Raw genomic sequence first — 20,113 nt, forward strand, 5'->3', positions numbered from 1 at the left:
TTGTGAGAGAGCTGCCTTAAATTTTACTGCTCCTGTCCTCCCATCATCTGGTGTTATTACTGAACACCGTAATAGACTTCCTTTTTTTTAAATTTTTAGGCTCACCAGTATCTATCCCCCTGCACTTCACCAGAAGCATCCTGACTGGACTTCGGGAACCCTTCCCAACTGTGCAGCAACCCATGGCTGCACATCCTGAGGATGCATAAACCATCAGCATAATCCTATCCCCTGACTGGGATACTGGTTTAGGAATGGGTATATGTCCTTGACTTTTCAGTTAGGAGGAAACTCAGGACTTCTGGTCAATGGTAGGGAAGAGGGATACTTTCCTCCCACGCCCTATCTCATCACTCCAAAAGATTTAAAATGTGCAATCCGCTAATAGTGGCAGCTGTCCTGAGAGTGTGAAGGGAAAGCCTGCCTGAAAGTGGAAACAAGAAACAGGGCAAGGAGAGGGGAGACCTTATTCTGGCCACATCACTGAAACTTTACTTGAATCTTGGACAGTTCAGTTACATGAGCCAATACATTTCATTTCTGATTAAATTGTTATAAGTGCTTTTGATTGCAAACAAGAGAATAATAAAAAAAAAAAGTTATATGAGCATACAGAATGCATCAGGCATTGTGTGAAGGATTTAATAGGTGAAAAAGACATGGCTTCTGCCCCTTTGGAAACCAGGGGATAAATAATACAACTGTGATGAGGATTATGAAGGAGAAACACCAGGTTCTGTGAGAACACTGTGTATTTAAGCAACTGAGAAAAACCCAGTGCAACTTGAGTAAAGGGAAGATTAGAAGTCAGTTGGAAGAATCAGGGGGCAGCGAGCACTGATGACAAAAATGTGACCAAAATATAAAAAGGGGAGAGGGCTTAAGAGGTTTCACAGTGAGCTCAAAGACTTAGGTCAGAATGGACAGGACACAGAGCTTTTTGACTAAGAATAAAATTATTGGGAGAATTTCTTTCTGGTTCACGAGAAATCTTTAAGAGAAATTCATCTTTACAAAAGAATACTTTTTGATATCTAGAAAAACTAGAGAAAATTAATTTTCTTGAAATTTTTTTAGTGCACAAAGAAATACAAGAAAAACCTTTAGACAACATTGTAGCATTAAACAAATATTCACCAATCCTATAAATTAAAAGGCTAATATGCAAATCGACCGAAAGGCAGAACAACTGCTCACTATGACACGCACTGACCACCAGGGGACAGATGCTCAACACAGGAGCTGCTCGCTGGTGGTCAGTGCACTCCCACAAGGGGAACACTGCTCAGCCAGAAACCGGGTTCATGGCTGGCAAGCTCAGTGACGGTGGTGGGAGCCTCTCTCGCCTCCACAGCACTAATGATGTCCGACTGCTAGCTTGGGCCCGAGCGGGTCTAAGCCATCAGTCGGAGATCCCTTGAGGGCTCCCAGACTGCAAGAGGGCACAGGCCGAGCTGAGGGATCCCCACGACCAAGTGCACAAATTTCGTGCACCAGGCCTCTAGTACCTCATAAACACTATAAAATCAGCAGAATATTCAAAATTAGTAAGAACACAATTACATGGCTTTCAACGTAACATTTTGGTTGTACAGTAAGTGTTCAGTACAAGAAGAATGTGCACATTAGATAACCAGTTCCTACCAAATGATAAAACTGTACCCATATTCCAATAGCCAACACTCACTCAAGTTAGGGGCATCTAACCTCATGGAAGTTGTCTTCTCCCCTCCGACCAAAACCAACCATCTCTGAACTTCTCACTCATGCAGAATGATTCCTGGCAATTAGTTCTGGCCACATCCAGAGTGTGCTGATTAAGTATAATTCAACAACAATTACTTTAGAAAATAGGAATTATTTCTAATTTGAGTTCCTATTATTCCAAACCCTTAAAGATATATTCAAAGATTTAAAAACCCACTGCTGACTTTAAAAAGAAAATTACTCATCCAAATAGCTACTTTGGTGCCTGAAACAAGTTTTTGGTTACATAAAACAAAACTGAAAACACCTAAAATGAGTCCAAATCTCAAGAATTTAAGCAATTTCCATCAGAAAAATATTTATGTATTCACTACACATCTATGTTTACTATGATGATCACTATGAGCATATGGAATATGGCAGAAATTAGTTACTAAAAGTACCATAGAGGTATTTCAGAAGCATACACTGAAGACACACTGCATGTTCTAGTAGGAATCTTTGGTAATGCAGCATACTGCATGGCTACAATATTCATTACTGAAATAGAATCAAAGGTGTTAGAGCTGCAAACATCATGTGGCTAACCATTTGCCACCTTTTATCATCCAGCTTCTCACCTCCTTCCCCAAAACCTGAACAGTTCAGGAACAGGTGCAAAAAGAATGGCAACTGGCCCTAATTCAGAGCTGGCTAATGACGGGACCTCTGGCTCTCCTTCCACTTGAGCCCTTTCAGTGTGCTACTTCAGGACCCTACGGGAATCTGTGCCAGGGTTACTCAAAGCCATAGAAAATGGTATTGAATTTTACATAAGATATTTTTTCTTCAGAAGATTGGGAATGTTTATTGTAAAACAAACATAAACATATTATAAAGAATTCATGATTTGCCTGAGATCTTTTTTATTTTTTAAATATAATTTTATTGATTTCAGAGAGGAAGGGAGAGGGAAAGAGAGATAAGAGATCAAGCTTACAACCTGGGTATGTGCCCTGACCAGGAATCGAACCACGACCTCCTGGTTCATAGGTCGATGCTCAACCACAGGGCCTGTCTGAGTTTTTTAAATCATGAGATTTCTTATTTTTACATTTCCAGATCTCTGCTCCCAATGCCTTCACTCTCCTCCACTCTTAGGGTACTTCCATTAAAAAGTGACAAATACTGCAAGTACTGCAAGTACTGCATAAAACGTCAGCTTGAAACCCGTGGGTGAGGTTCCATAGTACCAACCTTGAGGTCCCTGTGCATGAGCCCCTTACTGTGCAGGAACTCCACCGCCTCTGCGATCTGCAGGAAGATGTGCAGGCACGTGTCCCACCCTCTTTCCTCCATGCTGCACCGGCTGTTCATCCAGTCCTTTAGGTTCTCTTTTCTGCACAGCTGCATCTGAATGTAAAGATACACCTTTGGGGAACTGGGCTGCAGCTTTTCTGCAGTGTTTTTAGTGAGATCTAGACTTAAAGTGGTTGGTCTTGAAAGAGAAATAGACAAACTAGGTTCTGAAGATTTGCTACTGGAATGCTTGGCAGCAGTTAGTTTATTAGCATAATGGTTGCCAATGTGCAGTTGGTTAGCTTTGGGCTCTTCTTTACTGGATGCATTATCACAGCCTGAATCTTCAAATACTATGGAAGAGGAGGTTCTCTCCCTGGACTTCACATAAGGAGAAGCTTCAGAGGGACAAAGTTCAAAGGAGTGCCCCTCTTCACTGCCCTCCATTGTGCCATCTTCCACATCACAGTCTGTGAGGCAGCTGTCCTGGAGGTTGTGCACTGCACCCACTGACGCACTGGTGTCTCCAAGGCCTAGTCCTGAAAATTCCAGTGGAGAGAAGTTGCTCTCAGATGAACTTGTCTGACCACAGGAAATCCCTACTGAAAAAGACCTGCTTCTTTGTGGCGAAGGAGCTATGATTTCAATATGTTCCTTTGTAGAGAAAGGATCCATTCTGCGTATTTTAACCGATGGTGCATCCATTGGACTGGGAGAGCTGAGTGGCCAGTCTGTGCTAAAAGTGGGAGAAATACAAAAGGATAAGAGTAAACAAGTGTTGATTAAATTATGTGAAATACACCCTTTGTTTTAAAAAGCTTCAACTACAATAAAGCCAGTTACCAAAACACAAGCCATGTACAGATTAAAATGAAAACATGCTACGAGACAAAGAACATCACATCCATTCCTTCTAAAAAGCTTAATTTAAGACATTAATTTATATTTGGAACCATTATCTGGGATTGTCACACAGGAACGGTCACACCCTTTATGTACAACACACAGCAGTGAAGGAAAACCAAGGGCAGGAACCCTTGGTGGCCGTGACTCTGAAGCCCGGGTCCCATCAGGGCCGAAGCTCACAGGCCTGGAGACAAGAGGCCACTTCACGGGATCCTTCCATGGTCTGGTTATTCCACCTGATTGGTAAACAGTCTATTTGCAATTTGCTTCCTCTTTGTTCTCATTTAGTAGTTTTTAAAAGGCCCTTCCCTCTTCCACAGCACATTTTACATAAGAATTATCTTCAGGTTGCACAAGTTTATGTATTTTTAACTGCAAACAATTAAATGCTACTTTAAAAAGGAGTCGCAAATTATTAAGTACTAAAAATGGAATAAAAAGTTTTAAATATGTAGACAGCCTAGCTGGTGCGGCTCAGTGGTTGAGCATCAACCCATGAACTAGGAGGTCACAATTAGATTCAGGGCATATGTCTGGGTTGCGGGCTTGCTCTCCAGTAGGGGGCGTGCAGGAGGCAGTGATAAATGTTTTTCTCTTATCATTGATGTTTCTATCTCTCTCTCTCTCTTCCTTCCCTTTCCTCTCTGAAATCAATAAAAACATATAAAAAAAGAAAAGAAAATACGTAGATGAAAGCATATAATACCTCATTGAGAAAGGATTTACAGTGGTAAACTCCTAGTGAATTACAATTCATAGAGTCCTATGACGTTACAACAGAATGGGCAGCTATAATCAACAAATGACCGTTTCTCTGCTCAACACATAAACACACCTGAAAGATCCATGCATTGAGACATCTGACCATGGTGAGCGTATCAGGTGAACAGGGGAGACAGGATGGGGAAGGATAAAGATAAGAGTTGCAGACCCAATCAGGCACTTGCAGGGCCCCCAGCTGACACACTACCAGTGAAGGGTGATGGTGGGAGGGGCTCCCACAGGGCACACTGAAAAGGCAGAGACAGCAATGGAGGCTAGGCCAGCACACATGAGGATGAGCCCAGGGTCGGGGCAGAGAAACAGTGCAACAGGTGGCAGCACTCCAAACCCATCATCATCAGACAGAGGATTCCAGATTCAGGAACCTGCCCACTGGTCCTCCTCTGGCCTGCCAGCAGTACAATCCTCACTCGGCAGATCACCAAAGGTCAGGAAAAACTTTCCAGTCTAAGTGGTCTTATACTCATTGCAGCTAAACCCATCAAAAAGAAAAAAAGCCATAGATACCTGAACCTATTTCCCCCTCCAGATGCTCCCCCACAAATCCTGTAGGCCCTGGTAGTAGCATTGTCCACTCAGATTGGCTCCACCTGCAACTTCTTGCTACAGAGAGAAGGCAATGGAAACAAGGCCAAGAGACTTATAGAGACCCATCACATCCCACCACAGGGGTGGTGCCTGGAGACCAGGGCAACCGCTTCATAAGGGCATCGCCCACCTCCTCAGAAATATGGGCTTTTTCACAGCCAAGGCCACACTACCCTATAGATAACCTTAAAGACAGGTAAGAAAAAATTAAAACTTGTGCTTCAGCACCACCTCCTGGAAAACAAAAGGAAGACATCTACTTATCAACCTGCTGCTAAACAGTGAAGAGTAAAATACTTTAAAAAAAAAAAAATTTTCATTTCCATAAATTCCAAGGCAGAAAAATAATCTATCAATCACAACAAATAACCAAGGTAACAAAGAAGTTCAGAAAGAAAATGAAAAATCTCCAGAAAATAAACTTAAAGACTTGGAAGTCTATGATTTAAGTGATAGAGAATTCACGATTGCAGGTCTGAAAAATCTCAACGAGATACAAGAAAATTCAGAGGAGTAATTCAAAGAGCACAGAAATAAAGTCAACAGGTAAAAAGAGTCCCTCACCAAAGAGACTGAAACTATAAAAAAAAAAAAGAACCAATCAGAAATTTTTAATCTGAAGAACTCAGTAAAAATCTAGAACTGAGCTCTAGCTGGTTTGGCTCAGTGGATAGAGCATTAGCCCGCAGACTGAAGGGTCCCAGGTTGATTCCGGTCAAGGGGACATGCTCTGGTTGTGGACTCGATCCCCAGTAGGGGGGTGTGCAGGAAGCAGCAGATCAATGATTCTCATCATTGATGTTTCTCTTTCCCTCTCCTTTCCTCTCCGAAATCAATAAAAAATATATTTTAAAAAATCCAGAACTGAGACACATAACGTAAAAAGAGAGGAAACAGAGGACAAAATCATAGAATAACAGGAACACAAGGATTAAAAAAACAAAAACAAAAAAAACAAAAAACAATGGAGACACAGAACTACCAGAAAACAAAAGATAAAATGGAGATAGGATAGCTTCATACATCCATAATCACCCTAAATGTAAATGGACTGAACTCACCAATTAAAAGGCACAGAGTAGTGGGATGGTTTGTTTTGTTTTGTTTTGTAAAAACACCCAACTATATATGCTTGCTGTTTTTAGGAGACACATTTCAACTGCAAAGACAAACAACATAGATTCAAAGAGAAGGGGTGCAAGATGATACTCAAGCAAATGGCATCCAGAAGAAAGCAGGTGTAGCTATAATTATATCAGACAAAATAGATTTCAAGATAAAAAAGGTAACAAGAGACAAAGATGGACATTTTATAAAGATGAAGGAGACAATATATCAAGAAGACACAATGTTTATTAAGTATGCATTCAACCTGGAGGCACCAAAATATATAAAGCAACTACTAACAGAACTAAAGGAAGAAATTGACAAAAATACAATTATAATAGGGGAACTAAAACCCCACTGAGAACAATGGATAGATCATCCAAACAGAAAATCAAAACAGCTTTAAATAACACATTAAACCAAATGAACATAATCAATATTTACAGAGCTTTTCATCCTAGAACACCAGATTATACATTCTTCTCTAGTGCACAGAGAACATTCTCAAGGATAGACCGACCATATTATGTTGGGGCACAAAACTAATTTCAACAAGAAGATTGAAATTATACCAAGCATATTCTCTGACAATAACAATGTGAAACTGGAAATCAACTGCTAAAAGGAAGCTGAGAAAACCACAAACATGTGGACATTAAACAACATGATACTAAACAACTACTGGGTAAAAGAAGAAATAAAAGGAGAGCTCAAAAGATACACAGAGTCAAATGAGAATGACAATAGGAAATATCAAAATTTGGGGGATGGAGCAAAAGCAGTAATAAAATAAAAGTTTATAGCATTACAGGCCTACCACAAGAAACAAGAAAAATCTCAAATAAACAACCTAACATTTCACATTAAAGGAAAAGAAAAATAACAAAGCTGAAAGCCAGTAGAAGTAAGGAAATAAAAATTAGAGCAGAATTAAACAGAAAACAAAAGACAATAGAAAAATAATGCAAGAACTGATTCTTTAAAGGAATTAATAAAATTGACAAACCTCTAACTATAGATGCAAAAATCACTGACAAAAGAGAAAAGTCTCAAACAAACAAAATCATAAATGAAAGAGAAGTTACAACAGACACTACAGAAATACAAAAGACTATACAAGCATACCACAAAAGGTTGTACATCATCAAATTCAATAACCTAGAATAAATGGACAAGTTCTTGGGACTATATAAACTTCCTAGACTGAATCATGAAGAACTGGAAATTCTAAACAGACTGAATTAAAAACAGTCATCAAAAACTGTCTGAAAATAAAAGTCTATGACTAGATGGCTTCACTAGTGAATTCCACCAAACCTTCAAAGTAGATTTATTACATATTCTCCTCATACACTTCCAAAAATTTGGAAAAGAGGCAAAAATTCCTACCTCCTTTTATGAAGCTAAAAATATTACTCTGATTCCAAAATCTGGCAAGGATACCACACACACAAATTATAGACCAATATCTCTGATAAATACAGACACAAAAATCCTAAACAAAACATTAGCAAATCTATTTATATAAAAACCCTGGGTGTAACATCACGACCGACCAAAGCTCAACCAACAGGAAGGAAGTCAGTCCTGAAGGGGTTGTCTTGGCAACGGCTGTGCCCTCCCCGAGCTGTTTCCTGGAGCTGTTTCTGGCAAGGGCGAGGTTTGAGGCAGGAACCGGCCCTTGGAGCGTGGACCCACTGAGTCCTGGGTCCTCTTAGCGACAGCTGCGCCCTCCCCAAGCTGTTTCCGGTAAGGGCAAGGTTTGAGGCAGGAACCGGCCCTTGGAGTGTGGAGGCATATCTTTATAAAGTGTTAATATATTATATTAGAGGTCGTGGTGGTAGTTTTACCCACAGCGTCCACAGGATTTGCTGCAAATTTACTTCTCGGTGGAAGCACCTTTCATTCCCCATATAAATTACCGATTCCATTAAATGAAACTTCAATTTCTAGACTTGATATAAACAGTGAAGTTGCTAAAACTATTAAAAAGGCCCAACTTCTCATTATTGATGAATGCACCATGGCATCCAGTCATGCTATAAATGCCACAGACAGATTACTAAGAGAAATTATGAATTTGAATGTTGTATTTGGTGGGAAAGTTCTCCTTCTTGGAGGGGATTTTTGACAATGTCTCAGTATTGTACCGCATGCTATGCAATCAGCCATAGTACAAACGAGTTTAAAGTACTGCAATGTTTCAGAAAGTTGTGTCTTACAACAAATATGAGATCAGAGGATTCTGCTTATAGTGGATGGTTAGTAAAACTTGGAGATGGCAAAATTGATAGCAGTTTTCATTTAGGAATGGATATTATTGAAATCCCCTGTGAAATCATAATGGATCTATTATTGAAGCTACCTTTGGAAATACTATATCTATAGATAATATTAAAAATATATCTAAACATGCAATTCTTTGTCCAAAAAATGAGCACATTCAAAAAGTAAATGAAGAAATTTTGGATATACTCGATGGAGATTTTCACACATATTTGAGTGATGATTCCATTGATTCCACAGATGATGCTGAAAAGGAAAATTTTCCCATCAAATTTCTTAAATAGTATTACTCCTTCAGGAATGTTGTGTCATAAATTAAAATTGAAAGTGGGTGCAATCATCATGCTATTGAGAAATCTCAATAGTAAATGGGGTCTTTGTAATGATACCAGATTTATTATCAAAAGATTACGACCTAGCATTATCGAAGCTGAAGTACTAACAGGATCTGCAGAGGGAAAGGTTGTTCTGATTCCAAGAATTAACTTGTCCCCATCTGACACTGGGCTCCCATTTAAATTGATTCGATGACAGTTTCCTGTGATGCCTATTAATAAATCACAAGGACAAACTCTAGACAGAGTAGGCATATTCCTACCTGAACCCGTTTTTGCACATGATCAGTTATATGTTGCTTTCTCGAGTTCGAAGAGCATGTGACATTAAAGTTCTAAATACTTCATCACAAGGGAAATTAGTCAAGCACTCTGAAAGTGTTTTCATCTTAATGTGGTGTACAGGGAGATATTAGAATAAGTTTAATCACTTTATCAGTCATTGTTTGCCTCACTATTGTTTTTATATCATGTTTTTGTTGTTTTTATATCATGTTTTTGTCATTTTTATATTATGCCTCTGTTGTTGTTATATCCTTTTGTTACTATTTACTTATTAATAAATTTATATATTATCTTCATATACATTTTACTAATTTCCTTTCATTTCTCACACTTCTATATAGAGAAAGGGCAAATAGCAATATTAAAATATTTCCACTAATTAATTCCCTTTCAATGTGCATGAATTTCATGCATGGGCTACAGGTACAATATAATACATTAAAAGGATCATACATCACTATCAAGTGGGTTTCATTCCAGGGCAAAAGGATTAAATGAAAATCAATCAATGTTAATACACCACATTAACAAACTAAAGGAGAGTATTAAAAATGGTGGCAAAGTAAGTGGATGCTGCACGGACATGCTCCCAGGAACAAACTGGAATTACAATTAAAATACAAAAAACTTCCTGGATAATCAACAAAAAACTCACAGGAGAGAACCTGATACCTGAGGACCAAAAGTGGAGACCCCATAGAGACTGGTAGGAGGGGTAGAGGCACGAAAGGGCTGGCTGGGCACCCAGAGACAGCAACTGAAGTCCCGGAGAGATATCTCAGCTGCTGGGGGGGAGGGGGGTGCCACTGAGACCTCTGGGATCTAATCTCCAAGCTGGGCCCCGCAGCAAAGAGCACCAAAACTGAGAAGGGTACCCACATAACATCTGGCTGTGAAAAGCAGAGGGGTGCTGTCTGCCAGGGAGTAACAGCTAAAAATTCAGGCACCCTATTAAAGGGCCAACACACAAAATTCCCTGTGGAGCCACCCACCTTGTGCTCTGGCAGAGGGAGGGTGAAGTGAATTGGAGCTGTGAGAGCAGAACCCAGGACTGAGAACTTGAGGGGTAGACCTCAGAAGACACACACAACAAGTTTCCTAGGCTGAGTCATTCCCTCACACAGCAAAGGACATCTTTCCCACATAGACATTTGCCTTGCCTGGGGGGAAGACAGTTGACACATCCTATTGGAAAACCCTTGCCCTGAGGCCACTTAATAGATTAAAAATAACAATTAGCCTCCAGGCAGAAGCAACTGCCCCACACCTGAGGAGGATTGCCTGGGGGCAATTCAAATCAGAATCCTAACAGTCTGCAGACAAAGGCGGTCTCTTGGAGGCTTTGAGTCTTTGCCTGATCTAATTACAATACTCAGAAACAGCCTTTAACACTACCATGCACTAGAGATGAGAGATGTAGAAGATCTACCAAATACACAGTCACTAACCCAAACAGACAGCCAAAATGAGGAGACAAAGAAACAACCCCCAATTGAAAGAACTAGAGAATTCACCAGAAGAAGAGATAAGTAGAGATAAGAAATTTATCTGAAAGAGTTCAGAGCAATGATGGTAAAGATGCTCAACAGCATGAAAAGAGATATAGTAGCTATGGAAAAAAAAGTCAGAGATAATGACATAACACAAATGAAGAACACATTGGAAGAAATACACAGCAGACTAGGGAAAGCTGAGGATCAAATCAGTGAATTAGAAGAGAGATTTGAAAATATCAATCAGAGAACTAAACAGAAAGAAAAACAATTAAAAAACAGGAGGGCAGCTTAAGGGAAATGTGGGACAACATGAAACTTAACAATATTACAATAGCAGGTGTGCCAGAAGACACAGAAAGGGAGAAAGGAATAGAGAATGTGTTTGAAGAAATAATGGCAGAAACCTTCCCTAACCTGGTAAAGGAAAAAGTCACACAAGTTCAGGAAGCACAAAGAACCCCAAGCAAGAAAGCATACAGGCCCACACCCAGACATATCAAAATTAAAATGCCAAAAATTAAAGACAGAGAGAATCTTGAAGGCAGCAAGAGAAAAGAAAACTGTTACCTACAGAGGAGTCCCAGAAGGCTGGCACCTGAGTTCTCATAAGAAATTCTATAGGCAAGAAGGGAATGGCATGAAGTACTCAAGGTAATGGAAAGCAAGGATCTGAGACCAAGATTACTATATCCAGCAAGGCTATCATTCAAAATAGGGGGTCAAATAAAAAGCTTCCCAGACAAAAAAAAAGATAAAGGAGTACATCACCACCAAGCCAGCATTACAAGTAATGCTAAAGGGACTGCTGTAATGAGAAGAAGAAACAGAAAGAGAAACCTAGCCATACAGAATTAAAATGGCAAATAAATAAGTACCTATCAATAATAACCCTTAATGTAAATGGATTAAATGCTCCAAACAAAAGGTGTAGTAGCTGAATGGATACAAAAACATGACCCAACTAAATGCTGTCTACAAGATACCCACCTCAAAAGACACACAGAGAATGAGAGTGAAGGGATGGGAAAAATTTTTCCATGGAAATGGAAAAGAAAAAAAAGCTGGAGTAGCAATACCTATATCTGACAAAATAGACTTCAAAATGAAGGCCATCGCAGGAGACAACAAAGGTCACTACATAATACTACAGGGATCATCAAACAAGAGGATATCGCCCTGGTAAACATATATGCAACCAATATAGAAGCACCTAAATATGTAAAAAAAAAAAAAAAAAAAAACTTCTAGAGGACATTAATGAAGAGATCAACAACAATACAGTCATAGTAGGGGACTTTAACACCCCTCTGACATCACTGGATAGATCTTCCAGACAAAAAGTTAATAAGGTAACAGAGACTCTAAAGGACACACTGGATCAGGTGGATTTAACTGACATTTATAGAAAATATCACCCCAACACAGCAGAATATACCTTCTCAAGTGCATATGGATAATTCACAAAGATAGACCACATGTTAGGACACAAAACAAGTCTCTACAAGTTAAAGAAGACTGAAATCACATCAAGCATCTTCTCAGATCATAGTGGAATGAGATTAGAAAACAACTACAGTAAAAACATTCAAACACATGGAGGCTAAATAGCATGTTATTAAACAATGAATGAATTACCAATGAGATCAAGAAAGAAATCAAAAACTTTCTGGAAACAAATGAAAATGCACACACAATAACCCAAAATGTCTGGGAGAAAGCAAAAGCAGTCCTGAGAGGGAAATTCATAGAACTACAGGCATTCCTTGAAAAACAAGAAAAATCAGCAATAAACTAACCCTACAACTTAAAGAACTAGAAAGAGAACAAAAAGAAAAGCCCAGAGTAAGTATAAGGAAGGAAATAATAAAGCTTAGAGCAGAAATAAGTAACAGAGAGACTAAAAATACAATTAAAAAAATCAATGAAACCAACAGCTGGTTCTTTGAAAGGATAAACAAAATTGATCAACCATTAGCCAGATTCATCAAGAAACAAAGAGAGAGGACACAACTAAATAAAATCAGAAACAAAGGTGGAGAATTACTGACACCACAGAAATACAAAGGATTGTAAGAAAATACAATGAACAATTATATGTCAACAAGCTGAACAATGTGGATGAAATAGACAAATTCCTAGAAAAATATAATCTCCCAAAACTGAACCAGGAGGAATAAAAAACCTAAATAGACCAATAACAACTGATGAACTAGAAGCAATAATTAAAAAGCTCCCGCGAAACAAAAGCCCAGGTCCGTCTAGACGGCTTCACAGGGGAGTTTTACCAAACATTCAAAGAAGAATTAACACCTATATTCCTCAAACTATTTAAGAAAATCCAAGAGAAAGGTACACTTCCAAGCTCTATTTATGAGGCCAGCATTATCCTAATTTCAAAACCAGATAAAGACACTACAAAGAAAGAGAATTACAGGCCAATATCCCTTATGAACACAGATGTTAAAATCCTCAACAAAATAGCAAATTCCATCCAGCAATATTTTAAAAAGATCATATACCATGATCAACTGGGATTTCTTCCAGGGATGCAATGCTGGTAAAATATTCGCAAATCAATAAACGTGACAGATTACATAAACAAATTGAAAGACAAAAATCACATGATCAAATCAACAGACGCAGAGAAAGCATTGGACAAAATCCAACACCCTTTTTAAAAATATATATTTTATTGATTTTTTACAGAGAGGAAGGGAGAGGGATAGAGAGTCAGAAATATCAATGAGAGAGAAACATAGATCAGCTGCCTCCTGCACACCCCCTACTGGGGATATGCCCACAACTAAGGTCCATGCCCTTGACCAGAATCGAACCTGGGACCCTTCAGTCCGCAGGCCGACACTCTATCCACTGAGCCAAAGCTGTTAGGGCCGAGCACCCATTTTTTATAAAAACTCTCAGCAAAGTGGGAATAGAAGGAGCATATCGCAACATGATAAAGGCCATATATGACAAACCTACAACCAACATCATACTCAATGGGCAAAAACTAAAATCATTTCCGCTAAGAACAGGAACAAGATAGGGGATGCCCACTTTCACCACTCCTGTTCAACATAGTACTGGAAATGTTAGCCACAGTGATCAGACAAGAAGAAGAAATATAAGGCATCCAAATTGGAAAAGAAGTAAAACTGTCATTATTCACAGATGGCATGATATTGTATATACATAGAAAACACTAAAGACTCCATCAAAAAACTAGTAGAATTAATAAATGAATTCGGTAATGTAGCAGGATACAAAACTAACACCCAGAAAATTATGGCTTTTTTATATATCAATAATGAACTCACAGAAAGAGAAACAAACAAAAAAATTCCATTTATGCACCAAAAAAATGAAGGTAACTAGGAATAAACTTAACTAAGGAGGTAAAAGACCTGTACTCAGAAAACTACAGGACACTGAAAAAAGAGATAGAGGAAGACATAAACAAATGGAAGAATATACTGTGTTCATGGATTGGTAGAATCAACATCATTAAAATGTGCATACTACCCAAAGCAATTTATAGATTCAATGTAATCCCTATTAAAATACCAATGGCATATTTCACAGACCTAAAAAAAAACTACAAAAATTCATATGAAATAAAAAAAATAACCCGAATAACTGCAGCAATCCTGAGAAAGAAGAACAAAGTTGGAGGGATCGCAACACCAGATATCAAACTATATTACAAAGCCACTGTTCTCAAAACTGCCTGGTACTGGCACAAGAACAGACATATAGGTCAATGGAACAGAAGAGAGAACCTAGAAATCGACCTAAGCCATTGTGCTCAATTAATATTTAACAAAGGAGGCAAGAGCATACAATGGAGTCAAGAAGTCTCTTCAATAAATGGTGATGTGAAAATTGGACAGAAAAATGAAACTAGACCACAACTTACACATACACAAAAATAAACTCAAAATGGATAAAGGACTTAAATGTAAGACGGGAAACCATAAAAATCTTAGAGGAATCTATAGCAGCAAAATAGCAGACATATGTTGTAGCAATATCTTTGCTGGTACAGCTCCTAGGACAATGGAAATTAAGAAGAAAATAAACAAATGGGACTACATCAAAATAAAAAGTTTCTACATAGCAAAAGAAACCATTCACAAGACAATAAGAAAGATCATTGCATAGGAGAACATGTTTGTTAATGTTATCTCTGATTAAGGGTTTAATCTCCAAAATTAAAGGGAACTCATACAACTTAAAAAAGGAAGATAAACAATGCAATCAAAAAATGGCCAAAGGACCTAAATAGACACTTTTCAAAAGTGGACATACAGAAGGCCAAGGGACATACAGAAGGTCAAGAGACATATGCTAACATGCTCAAAGACAAATCATCTGAGAGATGCAAATCAAAACAACAATGAGGTACCATCTCACACCTGTCAGAATGGCTATCATCAACAAATCAACAAATGACAAGTGATGGCGAGGATGCGGAGAACAGGGAACACTCGTGAACTGCTGGTGAGAATGCAGACTGGTGCAGCCACTGTGGAAAACAGTATGGCGTTTCCTCAAAAAATAAAAAATGGATGCCCTAACTGGTTTGGCTCACTGGATAAAGCATCGGCCTGTGGACTGAAGGGTCCCGGGTTCAATTCCAGTCAAGGGCATGTACCTTGGTTGCGGGCACATTCCCAGTAGGGGGCATGCAGAAGGCAACTGATCGATGTTTCTCGCTCATTGATGTTTCTAACTCTCTATCCCTCTCCCTTCCTCTCTGTAAAAAATCAATAAAATATATTTTTAAAAAATTAAAAATGGAACTCCCATTTGACCCAGTAATCCCACTTCTAGGAATATATCTGAAGAAATCAGAAACATCAATCAGAAAGGATATATGCACCTCTATGTTCATAGCAGCACAATTTACAATAGCTAAGATTTGGAAACAGTCTAAGTGCCCATCAGCAGATGAGTGGATTAAAAAGCTGTGGTACATCTACACAATGGAATACTACACTGCTGTAAAAAAGAAGGAACTCTTACCATTTGCACCAGCATGGATGGACCTAGACAGCATTATGCTAAGCGAAATAAGCCAGTAGGAGAAAGATAAGTATCACATGATCTCACTCATTTGTGAAATATAATGAAAAATATAAACTGATGAACAAAAATAGAGCCAGAGAAAAAAAATATTTTAGAATATAATAGAAGTAATCCTTTTATTTGCAGATTTTTAGTATTTCCTACAACTTTTGTGGTATTATACTATGTTAGTACAGTTTTGATAATATCATATTTAAAATATTTTTCTTAAAATATTAATGTTTATTGCATGTAATATTATATTTAAATTCATTTTTCTTGAAACATTAATATTTATTGCAAAACATATACTAAAGAATAAAAATCCTCATATCAATAAATATATAAAAAGCATATGCGATTAAAACTCCCAATACAATGGGTGTAGAAGGAAAGTACCTCAACATAATAAAGGCCATGTGTGACAAACCCTCACCTAATAACATACTCAATGGTGAAAAACTAAATACTTTTCCTTTATGATCAGGAACAAGACAAGGATGCCCACCCTTGCCACTATGTATTCAACAAAGGACTAAAGGTCCTGGCCAGAGAAATCAGACAAGAGAAATAAATAAAAGGCATCTAAATTGGGAATGAAGAAATAAAACTGCCACCTTTTATACATGACGATTCAGTAAACAGAAAAACCTAAAGACTCCACTAAAAAAGTATTAGAAACAATAAACAAATACAATGAAGTAGCAGAATACATAAATCAAAATACAAAAATCTGTTGTATTCCTATATACTGATAATAAAATGTTAAAAAAAGAAATTAACAAAACAATTTTATTTCAAATCACAAATAAAAATAGTAAAATACCTAGGAATAAACTTAACAAAAGATATAAAGAACCTATACACTGAAAAGTACAAAACATTGTGTAAATAAATTAAAGAAGACAAAGAAATGGAAAGATAGTCCATGGATGAATCAACATAGTTAAAATGGCAATATTACCTAAAGAAATATGCATATTTAATGAAATCACTATTAAAACCCTAATAGCATTTAAAAAAAAATATTGAACAAAAGAATCATCATATTTGTATGGAACCACAAAAGATACCAAATGGCAAAAGCAATTATGAAGGGGAAAAACAAATCTGGAGGTATCACACTCTCTGACTTCAAATTATACTACAAAGCTACAATAATCAAAACAGTATGGTATTGGCAGAAAAGAGATACACAAGCCAATGGAATTGAGAGCCCAGAAGTAAATCCACATGTATATCAGCAATTAATTTTCAACAAAGGAGCCAAAAAAAAATACAATGAAAATAAGAGAGTCTCTTCAATAAATGGTTGGGAAAATTATAAAACTACATGCAAAAGAATGAAACTAGACTGCTACTTAACACCATTCATAAATATTAACTTCAAATGGGTTAAAGACTTAAAAATAAGACATGAAACAATAAAATACATAGAAGAAAACACACATACTAAATTTAAAGATCTTGGTCTCAGAGAGCCCAATGGCAAAAGAAGAAAAATAAAAAACAAATAAATTAGGACTGCAGGACACTAAAAAAAAAACAACAAAAAAACCCAACCATAACCAAAACAAAAAGACATCCAACTGAATTAGAGAAGATACTTTTAAATAACACCTCCGATAAGGGGCTAATATCCAAAACATATTTAAAAACTCATACAACTAGAGAGATTCCAAAATGGCTGCAGAGTAAGTGGAAGCTACACTTACACAATCCCAGAACCAATCTGGAATTAAACTAAAATACAGAAAAACCATCCTGAATAATTAGCTGTAGACTAGTTGGAGAGAATCCTCATAACCAAGGACGGAAAGTGGAAATCGCATAGAGACTTGGTAGGAAGTGCAGAAGCATGAGAGGGCTGGTGAGTTGCAGAAATTCCAGAGAGTTCTCTCAGCTGTGGGGGTGAGGGGGTCCCCATTGAGAACTCTGGGGTCTAAACCTCACGTTGGGTTCCCAAGCCCAGAGTACCAGAACTGAGAAGTGCCCACAGAACTGGCTGTGAAAAGCAGCAGGGTTGCTGTATGCCAGGGAGAGAGAGCAGGAAATGCAGTAACCCTCGTAAAGGGCCAACACACAAAATGTCTTGTGCAGCCACTCATCATGGAATCCAGCAGAGGGAGGGCAGAGTACAATGGACCTATGTGAGCAAAAGCCAGGGTTGGGAGCTCTAAGGTTAGAGCTCCAAAGGCAGACACTCTGGTTTCTTATGCTAAGTCATTCCCTCCTACTGCAGAGGACATCTTTCTCCAGCAGACCTTTACCATCTAGGCAGCTTTTGCCTGGGAGAGAAGCAATTGCCACACCCTAATGAAAAACACCTTGCCACACCCGGTGAAATTTTCAAAGCCCATTAAGAGATTGAGAATAGGTGGAGAAACCAAGATGGCAGCATAGGTAAACATCGGAAATTGCTGCCTCACACAACCACTTCAAAAATACAACTAAAAGACAAAACGGACATCATCCAGAACCACAGGAAGGCTGGCTGAGTGGAAATTCTACAACTAGAAGGAAAGAGAAAAGCACACTGAGACTCAGAGGAGGTGTGGAAGTAAAGTGCAGAGGTACAGAGGCGCACGTGGAAAGGGCTGGCCACTGAGGACGATTGTCTTTTTTCAATCGGGAGGGAGTCTCAAGCTCCCGACTGCTCTGAACTCCAGTTCTGGGTGAGTCTCTGGGGACCCAGACTCATACAGGGAGAAACTGGACTGTCTGGCATCGGTTGGAACTCGAGGGTGGCTTTCTCTCAGAGATGCTTGCAGTGACTTCCAGGACACTGAGATGCAGGGCCTCTTAGGGTAGGGCTGAGGATCAGCCATAGCTGCTTGCTCTGCCCTGTTGATCCTCTGAGACCTCGCCCCACCCAAGCTGTGGGCAGAGGCTTTTGCATATGAAAGGCCTGGCCCTTTGCAATATGAAAATTACATAACAAACTGCAGCTGGGTCAGAGAGACCCAGAACTTCCAAAAGAAGGCCCAAGCCCCACAGAAGCTTGCACTGCTTCACAGCTGGGCCTCATCTGGGCACCTCCAAACCCCAAACAAAGAAGAAGAATCTGAAGATCTCTCCGTAGCTCCTGCTGGGTAGCCTCAGGAAAAGGCTACATTAGCACCTCCTTAGAGATCCAAGAGCCAGTGTACCCAGTAGTCAGAGTGGGACCATCCAGATTACAACTCCTCAGATCCATAAGGGACACATTCAGGGGGCAGACTCAGTGAGCACCAAAGCCCCACTGAAGCAAGTCTTGCCACAGAAGGGTGTCTCCAGCACAGAAGTTCTCCCACTGCAGACACAGCCAATTGGCCTGGAGGGTGCGGGAAGAGACTGGACAAAAATCGCACACCTATGGATGAGGACAGTGGGGGGGGGGAGGGTAAGGGCAGAGGGTGGGGTGGGAACTGGGTGGAGGGGAGCTATGGGGGGCAAAAAGAGGAACAACTGTAATAATCTGAACAATAAAGGTTTAATTTAAAAAAGAAAAAAAGAGATTGAGAATAACAATCAGTCTGCAGGCAGAAGCAATTGCCCCACCCTGTTGGAAAACCTCTCCCCCACTGCAGTCAACATACTGAGGCTAATCAAGAATGAATAACAATCAGACTGCAGGCAGAGGTGGGTCTCCGGTGAGTCTTTGCCTGATCTAATCTTGGGTACAGGGCTAGGAAAAGTAGAATCTGATGTCCATCTTGGTCCTTTCCAATGGCACCCAGCCCCAGCAGAGGAAGCAACAATCTGATAGCTCCAAACAGGATACTCAGAGCCAGTCACAAATAGCAACTGATGTTGTCCTGCACTAGAGATTGAGAGTCGTAGCAAATCTACCTAAGACAAAGACACAAACACAAACAGGCAGCCAAAATGGGGAGATTAAAAAAAACAAGTCCTATGTGAAAGAATAAGAGAATTCTCCAGAGGAAGAACTAAAATGAAATGTAGACAACAAATTTATCAGACATAGAATTCAGAATAATGATGGCAAGAATGCTCAACAACATGAGAATAGATATAGGAACTATCAAGAATGACACAGCACTAATAGAGAACACAGTGGAAGGAATACACAGCAGATTAGGAGAAGCCGAGGATCAGATCAGTGAATTAGAAGACTAGGTAGAAAAAGAAATCACTCATCAGAGAACCAAAAAGAAAAAAATAATTTAAAAATAGGACAGCTTAAATGAGCTATGGGAAACCATGAAAGATAACAACATTCACATAATAGAAGTGCCAGAAGGAGAAGAAAGTGAGCATGGGATAAGCAATGTG

The 20,113-nt window shown here is 38.9% G+C and overlaps 1 protein-coding gene across 8 annotated transcripts in view; it reads right to left on the reverse strand.

The window, feature by feature from the left end:
• The window catches only part of EIF2AK3 (eukaryotic translation initiation factor 2 alpha kinase 3), a 121,520-nt gene that overhangs the window by 23,444 nt on the left and 77,963 nt on the right, over window positions 1-20,113 (reverse strand). For all 8 annotated transcript variants that reach the window (XM_059688383.1, XM_059688380.1, XM_059688382.1 and 5 more), the window contains one exon: window positions 2,944-3,721. In XM_059688383.1, the coding sequence (XP_059544366.1) occupies window positions 2,944-3,721 (778 nt within the window). The remainder of the gene's footprint in view (window positions 1-2,943; window positions 3,722-20,113) is intronic.

The sequence above is a fragment of the Myotis daubentonii genome, chromosome 3 (genome assembly GCF_963259705.1).
Source record: "Myotis daubentonii chromosome 3, mMyoDau2.1, whole genome shotgun sequence".
Lineage (NCBI taxonomy): Eukaryota > Metazoa > Chordata > Mammalia > Chiroptera > Vespertilionidae > Myotis > Myotis daubentonii.